The sequence below is a fragment of the Antrostomus carolinensis genome, unplaced genomic scaffold, assembly GCF_000700745.2.
Source record: "Antrostomus carolinensis isolate BGI_N321 unplaced genomic scaffold, ASM70074v2 scaffold7946, whole genome shotgun sequence".
In the NCBI taxonomy this organism is placed as follows: Eukaryota; Metazoa; Chordata; class Aves; order Caprimulgiformes; family Caprimulgidae; genus Antrostomus; species Antrostomus carolinensis.
The window spans coordinates 34,096-43,106 of NW_010323868.1; the positions used below are offsets into that span (position 1 = coordinate 34,096).

At 43.9% G+C, this 9,011-nt stretch overlaps 1 protein-coding gene across 1 annotated transcript in view; it reads left to right on the top strand.

Annotated features, from left to right (window-relative positions):
• Nucleotides 1–8,616, top strand: part of CRACDL (CRACD like) — a 39,158-nt gene extending 30,542 nt beyond the window's left edge. The window contains exons 9-11 of the mRNA XM_010170713.2: nucleotides 4,826–5,025; nucleotides 7,541–7,676; nucleotides 8,471–8,616. Of these exons, the coding sequence (XP_010169015.2) occupies nucleotides 4,826–5,025; nucleotides 7,541–7,676; nucleotides 8,471–8,616 (482 nt within the window). The remainder of the gene's footprint in view (nucleotides 1–4,825; nucleotides 5,026–7,540; nucleotides 7,677–8,470) is intronic.
• The last annotated feature ends 395 nt before the right edge of the window (nucleotides 8,617–9,011 follow it).

The window sequence follows — 9,011 nt, forward strand, 5'->3', positions numbered from 1 at the left end:
AGCCCAGCAGGGCACAGGGAGGCTTCAGTGGGGAAACATCTTTGTAATATCGAGTGTAACTGTTGGATGGGTATTCATTAAAGAATGCTAGGAAAATGAATTGACTAATTTGGATAAAAACTAACTAAAGTGAAAAGCTACTTTATGTACTGAGTGAGGGATCCTCACCTGTGAGGAGCACTAGACATCACCTTCAGTAGTGGCAGTCAATCTGTGTATCACAGTAGTGCTTTGGGAACTAATAAGCGTGGCACCTGGCTTTACTGGGCATTGTACTAACAGGTCCTGCCCAATTTGCTTACGACCTAAAAAGGTTCAGATGGGTGCAGATGGGTTCAAGGTCATGACCTACAAGCAAAGGAGGGAATGTGGTGACAGATGCATTAGTAGATATCACATCAGTTCAACTGTATGGGTTTACTTACGAAGCTCCTAATGAAGTTTGTCCTAAGATACTCAGAGAAGATGGGTTAGCAGTTGTTGAGCTGCTAGTTGTTATCTTGGCAAACTGTGGAAGATAAGGGAAGACTCCAGAAGGTGGCACACCTTGAAAAGGGAGGTGAGATGGTGTGGAATTATTACTGGAGGTGATTTAGAAATCTCTATACCTACATCTTAAAAGGTACAGTGTGAAGGAAACTGTCAGGGCAGAGTGTGGTTGGTATGTGAGAAATCTGTTCCATGGTAGTTCCACAGGTACAGCCTGCAACATTAGAGTCAGTGACTTAAGAGAAACAGCACGGAGGGTGGAGTGGAGACACCATGACGAGGCTCTGTGCATAGCAGAGGGAGACTTGATGGTACTGTGGAACTGATAAGCCGCATGGATGCTACCCTGAGCCAGCAGTTTCTCATCATTTTGCCAAAACCATATCCTCAATGGAACTTGGCTCATTATAATGTTATTATTAGTCTCTGCTAAACTACACCTCCATCCCAAAAGCTACCCACCTCCCAGGTGCAACCCCTCCTCACTGAGCATGCACCCTGAATTTCCTCTGGTCTATACCTTTAAAAGCAAAGTGAGGAAATTTTACACCAATTATAATGAAGGTGTGTATGACTAGAGTCACTCAAACTCCGTTGAAAGTAAGAAAATAGTATAAAAATGGCCTAAGAGAGGGGGGATGTTAGGGAAGATACCATCACAAACCGTCGCCAGCTTCTGGGACCAGTCGATGGGCTGAGCCTCTCTTCTCCCCCATAGGGACGCCTATTGAGTGAGATTCAAACCTTTGAAGAGAAACTTAGAAAATCTCTATAGAGTTGTCATTTTTCTTAACATGTTTGTAGATTCATATTCTTAGGTACCTACAATTATCTTTGCAGACAGTATATTTATCACCGACAATCCAAAAGAACCTGTACTCTGATGCTTTAATAAACAGCAGCATTCATTAATCCAGTCGTTATAGTCCTCATTGAACACGACCAAGCATGGCCATGTAACTTCATATAAATGTGACTAGACTGGAGGTGCACTGCACTGTCAGTGAACCCAGCCATGGAAGTTCTCACTGAACGTGACCAGGTGGCCGTGCTACTTCATTTGAATGTGACTGGGCTGTGGTGCTGCACTATTAGTGCGTCCAGAGCTGTGGTAGTTCAATATATTGAACATGACCGGATTGATAGCGCCAAATTGGGCATCTCTCAGAATCAAAGCCCAGCCACCCCCAGCCCCTCTGATATTTGAGGACAAACTGGAATGCAAGGGGGTTTATTTTCTGCCAAATCTCTCTGCCTTTTAACACACCAGATGGAGGAGAGAGAGAGGGAGAAAGGGTTCTGTATACCATCTAACTTAATATGAAATACTGAAAGGAATAATTGAACTATTTCTAAATGTCTACAAGATAACATAGATACAAGTTCCAGCTGACATGAGTTGGTCAAGAGCAGTCAAATCAAATGTTAACTGGTATCATGGGGCATTTCTATAAATATAATGACATTCATGTAAATACAATCTTGGTGAAGCTATTCATTGTGTTGATCACTGTCAACTGATGATGCGCTGTCATATTAGACAGTGGCCATCTTAGGTCTGACACTATTCAGTATGTTTGAGGACGTGGGTGACAGAACTAAGTGTGTGCTTTTTATGTTTGCAAGTATTACCAAGCTGGAAAGCCTGTGGGCACACTGGAGGACAAGAATAGAAATCAGGGCTATCTTGAGAAAGTATAAACATAGTTTGAAAAGAATATTTTCATTACAGACAAGTAGAAAGTTCTGTTATGTGTGCAAAAATAATCTGATGCACAGTGACAAATGGGGAATGGAAGAGGGGATGTAACACAATCTGGAGCTCACAAACTAAATACAAAACAGGAATAACAAAATTGTGCAAGAAACTCCTCATACTGATTGATGTGTGCAGGAAACCATCTCAGATGAAGTGGGATAGTCCTTCAACTTCACCTGATGCTAGCACCATTTCATCTCAAATGCTATGTGCCAGTTTTGAACACTGTATTTTGAAGATTTGGACCAAATTAGGACAACTCCTACAAAAGCAAGAGTGATCTGGGGAATATGACCAATCAGAAAAGTTGAAAAATTAGGGAAAACATGGTCTCAGTCTTCAAATGCATGAAAGGTTGCAAAAGGAGGCTATGAGTCATCTGCGCGTGTCCATAGTGTGTAGGAGAATTTAAGGATTCAAATTAAAGCAAGGAAGATTTAACTTACCCAATAGGGAAAAAATCAAGTAGAAATAGAACAGCCAAACCATAGGATGGGTTGCCTTGAGATCTGTCCCATCTTTGGAGGGTTTTAAGAACAGGTTAGATATATATTTGTCAGGAAACAGTTGATATGAAATTGATCTTGTAATTGATCTTGCCTTGCAGCTGAAGGATAGACTAGATGATGTCTTGAGATCTCTCCTAGCTTTACTTACTCTCTCTCATCCTGTGAAATAAGACAAAATTAAGTGAGGCAGTCAGTGGTGAGAAGGGAAGAATATTATGGGAGGAACAGCTGTTGGCCTGGAAAGATGAGATGTAGATAGGATACAGAAAATTGAAGTAGCTTGCTATGCAGGAGGGAAGGAAACTCATTCAGCATCCAAGGGCCCTGCTTTATCTGTGCTGCATTTGCACAGCTGGACTTTCTGGCTTGTTTTTTTCAGAGGTTTACCTGCAAGATCCCATGAGGTGAATGTGAAGGGAAATGCAGGCATTAGCTGGCAAAATATCTTGCTTTGGCCTTAAAGCAAAACTTGTGCTTTCTCTTTTTGTGGTTTTTAGCTGACATAGGCTTTATAGTATTTTCTTGCTGAAATAATTAGTCTGTTTATGGTGAGGTACAACAGTGACTTGAGAAAATCCCTGAGCAAAGAAAGTTTGTGGGCTTTCATAATGTGCCTGAGTTTGTACACACCACCTCTTGGGAGAGCATCATTCCTTTCATCTCCCATGAGGCACCTCAAATGTGCCTTCAGAGATATATGCCTGCTTTTTTTATCAGGGCCATGTTCCTCTAAACCAGACAATAGCCCTCCAAAAACATGTCTGACAGCTCCACAGGGTCATGTGGCTGGGTGGCCCAGCTCCACGCCAGCACAGCAGCTGAGCCCCAAGCGACTCCGGGGCAGTAATCCTTCCTGGCTGGGTCTGCCTCCTCCCAGCTCCCTGAACAGGAAGGATGCTGATTAGGTAAGGTCCTAGGGGTGGGTTTGAGGATGAGAAGCTTAACTTCTGCTCTGAAATAGCCTTCCGTAAATTTGAGTACATTAGAAACAGCTGGGAAAGGTTGAATCATCTTTCTTTATGGCTCTAACATGGCTCTAAGGGTGTTAGTGCTGTTCTTGTTCCTCTTTTAAACCACGCAGAGGCTCCACATTAGTTGGAAAACTGAATTTTGGGTGCAGTGTGAAACAATGAAGAAGTGGAGGACCTTGGGGCTGGAGCTGCCAGAGGAGCCGAGGCTCTTCTCTTGATCCAGTTCTGCTCACTGTATAGACAGGATTTCCCTTCACAGAATATTTCAACAGAGAGTATTTCAATTCCCCATACCTCTGGATACTGCTTATCCCTGGGTAGCAGTTGTGAGGACAGCAAGGTAGCACTTTTGACCCTTTACTCTAGAAAGTGCTTTTTTTTTTTCTTCTTGTCTCACTGAAATCGTAGTTCTAGTAGAGCACAATGCAAGTGATGGGCCCCAGTGGAGAGCACGGTCAGCATCACCAGGGAGAAGTCAATATAAACCTCACGTCAAAAGACTGTGAATTAACCCCGTGGTTTTGGCAGTGTTTCTGTGTGATCAGATGCCACAGACCATTGTGCTCAGTCACCCACAGCACCTGCAGGCACCAAGGGGCCGTGTGAGGGAGGCTGCTCCTAACGGGGTGGAGGGAAGGCAGGGACCCAGACTGAGGCACTGGCTGCTGCTCTGTGGCCATGGGAAGAGCAGGAGTCAAGGGCAGCTGCACTTGGGGGGGGGATTGCCTTTGCCACACCATGGTCCAGCTGTGTCCAGCTTTTAATCAGCTTCTGCCTGTCTCTAAGAAGCCACAAAGCAGGTGGGAGGAGGGAGCAGAAGGGGAGACCTTGGAAAATAGGTTAATGAAGCGTGGTTTACGTTTCTGCATCTCCCTCATGTGAGGGCAGTGGCACTGTGACTGTGGCTGAACAAAGATGCAAAGTGTTTTTCACCAGTAGAACAGTAACTCAAAACAGTGAGCACAGGAAGATTGCTCTCTGGAGACCAAACTAAACAGAATTCCTATTTACCCAGGCTGGTCACACGTCCTGGGACCAATCAGTGTATTGAGCAACTCTCTTTCAAATAACCATGTACATAAATAATTTGTCAACAGAGAGAAGCATGCCTTCCCCCGTGGCTGCTGGAGACTCTGGAAGAGATCCCAACAGTCCCACCGAGCCAGCCTGGATTTCCATAGTGAGACAGAAGCAGAGGGGCCTGCAGCAGGAGCAGGAACTCGACGGAGAAAAAATTCTGTCTCCAGATGTTAAGTCCGATACAGAGAAACAGAATAAAGAGAAGGAACAAACAGAGGTACTTACAGTACACATTTGTGATGCTTTCATATCACCTTCCTGTGGTATTCTGCTGCTGTAGGATTCCTGTAGGATCTACTGCTATATTATCAGTCATGCCATAATGATTACAGATACTTAATGAGTATAATCATAAGTAACAAAGACACTGCTCTTGGAAATCATACAATCATAGAATGTTGTGAGTTGGAAGGGACCCACAAGGGTCATCGAGTCCAACTCCTGCCCTTGCACAGGACAATCCCAAGATTCAGACCATGTGTCTGAGGGTGTTGTCCAAATGCTTCTTGAATATTGTCAGGCTTGGTGCCATGACCACCTCCCTGGGGAGCCTGTTCCAGTGCTCCACCACCCTCTGGGTGAAAAACCTTTTCCTAATGTCCAACCTAAACTTGCCCTGGCACATCTTCCTACCATTTCCCCAGGTCCTATCACTGGTCACCAGATGGAAGAGATCAGGACCCACCCCTCCTCTTCCCCTTGTGAGGAAGTTAGAGACTGCAATGAGGTCTCCTCTCAGTCTCCTCTTCTCCAAGCTGAACAAACCAAGCAACCTCAGCCTCTCCTCATATGGCTTCCCCTCTAAGCCCTTCACCAATTTCATGTCCCTCCCCTGGACACTCTCCTGTAGCTTTATATCCTTTTTATACAGTGGCACCCAAAACTGCACACAGCACTCGAGGTGAGGCCGCATCAGTGCAGAGCAGAGCGGGACGATCACCTCCCTCGACCAACTCGCAATGCAGGGCTTGATGCACCCCAGGACACAGTTGGCCCTCTTGGCAGCCAGGGCACACTGTTGGCTCATGTTCAACCTGCTGTCAACCAGAATTCCCAGGTCTCTCTCTGCAGGGCTGCTCTCCAGGCTCTCGTTCCCCAGTCTGTGTGTGTGTCCAGGGTTGTTGTGTCCCAGGTGCAAAATCCAGCATTGCCCTTCATACAGTTGGTGATTGCCCAGATTCAGAGTTCTCTGATTGTTCAGGTACCTAATTTTATATTGCCAAGAAATCCTGGAACTATGTGAGATGTGTAAAATTTCTTGGGTACCCAATACATACTTACCAGATGTGTGTATTGCATGCTAAAGTACCCAAAAGGAGGTGCTAAACTGTACAGTCTCAGATCTCTCTCAATACAGAGGGAATATGTTCTCTTTAACTATCCTTCTAAAGCACAGCATTTCATTGAACCTCCTGTACCTCCTGACTGATTTAACACTGAATGAACAGCTCAGTCCCAGAAGCTCCTAGGTAACAATTTTTAGAGCCTTGAGAAGTGAAATAGGATAAAAATAACTTTTTCACTTGCAGACAGTGCCAAGATATAAATTCTGGTTCTCTGTTTGTGGATAACTCAGACACCCATGTGGTGCTGTGGAATATGGGCTGATGCAGCCTCTTCAAAGATCCCATGCAAAAGAGGGTGATACCTGTAGCAAATGATCTTCCCAGGTGACACAGCTGTGCTAGCAGAAGCGTTTGGCATCAATCCAGAATACTAACAAGGCTTCCCTGGTGCTGAGCCAGCTCATAAAGGCAGCAGCATGTGAGTGGCGCCTGTATCGCCCCCTGCACAGTAAGAACCCTGCACTGATGCAGGAACGCATGTCCTATACCAGTATAGCAGTCCCAGTGCAAATGGCCTACTTTCTTGCTTCAGATGGTACTGTTAGAAACCCAGATAGCTGTGTTATATCCTGCAATAAGAGATCTCTAGATGATGAAAAATAGCAGTGGTTAGATTAACAAGAAATAACACCTAATAAAAGGTCTAGGCAAGATTATGAACTGCAATAATGTTCAACATTGTCATAGCGCTTAAAACGCCTAGGCTTTAAATGATCCCAAAATACAGTTTCTGTGTCAGAAGAAGAAACTCCGGATTTCAGCTGGCAATGTTCCCTAAAATTCATGCCATGCATTTTATTTCCCTATATCAGCTAACAGAAACATGCCAGAATGCTCCTGACTGCAGTGCGTGAGGCTTAGTGCCGCTGTACTACTCCCACTTTCTCTTTCTCCCACATGGCACCAGGCACTGTCACCTCAGGGTAGTTTTTGATACCGGCAAAAAAATCCATGGGAGGATGTGTTCGATTTCTTTTTTATGGAAAATCCATTTACTGTCAGTCCTCCAAAAATACAGTGCCCTAACCCACAAAATTTGGGAGGTGGAAGGAAAACATGAGAGAACAATGCTGTTTCCAGTAGAGGTTGCAAAGGCCTTGGAATATATTTTAATACTATAATAACCTTCTCATAGATACCATTATGAATAAGAGATACAGAGGAATGGTTTTAATTTGTAAAGTTGAGTATCTTGAATGCTTTCTGAAACCACTGGAGCTTTCTGAACAGGTATCAGCTCAAGTGAGAGATTTGGGACCAATGTGTGGTGAGTGCATGTGGTCCTTGGACTGTAACAGGCACCATGTCTGCTCCCTTTGCTCATGTGCTTCCAAACTGGTCTCATTCTCTCTGTGTTACTTGGATTTTATCCCTCTCTGTGCCTAGGGGTCAGTGAAGCAGCAACGGAGCAAACCTTCATACTTGGCACCTAAAACCCCTTCTGAAGAACACAGGAAAGAGACAAAGTCTGATTTGAAGGATCCACTGCTGAGAACCAATTCACTCTCACATTATGTCTCTGGTAGGAAATAAAACATATAAAATGTAGGCTGTTATCTCACAACCTTGCCAGAAGAAATCCTGCTTGAGTGTGCTGGAGAAGGGAGTGAGGGCTAGATCCTAATCTCTTCCCCAGCCCCACATCAGCAAGAGCAAACTTTTCTCAGCGCTCACATCTGGGGTGTTATTTGGTGGCATCTGCCTTTTACCACTTTGATTACCCATTAGTCAAAACTCTTGCTGAAAGAAATGTGAATTGAGAGCACTAAGCCATTTCACAGGATGGGATCCCAAATGCACTATCCCAGCATAAAAAGTAAAATGCTTGCAAAATTATTTTCAATAGTGTTCAATTTTAATGTGGTTTCCTCAGCAAGCTCTAATGATGTGATCGCAGACTGCCCATCAATCCTCCCACAATAACTTTGAATCTAGTTGGTAAATTCAAATTTGAAAGAAGGGCAGAAGTCCAGAAGGGAGTAAAATTCCTGTGAGTTGGGGGCTGGGCAAATGAATGCTCTTGGCGACTCTCTCTTCTTTGGCCTGGGTTTTAACACAGAGCACAGCAAGGAATCCAGGTCATCGTGTTGGTTTTGGTAAAATTAGGGACTGAAAGATATTAGTGATGGGAAAAACATTGTATTCTTTTGAGCACAGAATGGTTGTTGCCTCAAAAACCTGTTGCAGAAGAAGCTTCCATGTGAAATGTAAAGATTTTCTACCACAGGGGAAGGCACAGGAAGTTTTTAGTGAAAGAGCCAGGCTGTATAGCTGCACAGCAAGCAAGCATAAAATGTCCATGTGTTTTATTCACAGTAGCTCCATCACCAGCACCGGTGGATAAAGAGGAAATAAGCCACTTTAAGAAAGCCAGTAAAGCTGCTCCAGATCAGCCATCGTGGATGGAACTGGCCAAAAAGAAATCGCAAGCTTGGAGTGATATGCCACAGATCATAAAATAGAACGATGCAAACAAATAGCATCTTTCATAATACAGTCAACTACTTACCTGAACTTCTACAGACCAGCTAATCACAGTGAAGACTCTTGGTACAGGAGAAGGGTTTTATTATATAGCTGTGGAGAAAGTGTGCAATAGGTGCAGTCAAAAAGTTTACCTTCAACTTTGTAGCAATCAGGATTGCAATGGCAATGGATTACTTAAATTATGCTAAGAACATACTTACACTTTGGAAAATAAAACTTTTGCCTTACATATTTCCCACGTTTTCTGCTTTTAATGGTGTTTGCATCGAAGCAGGATCTTTGCTAAACTTTGCCGAACTTCTGGTGTTGCTGGAAACTTCTACTTCTTATGGTTTTCTCTGTTTACATCTATAAATTGTGCACTAATATC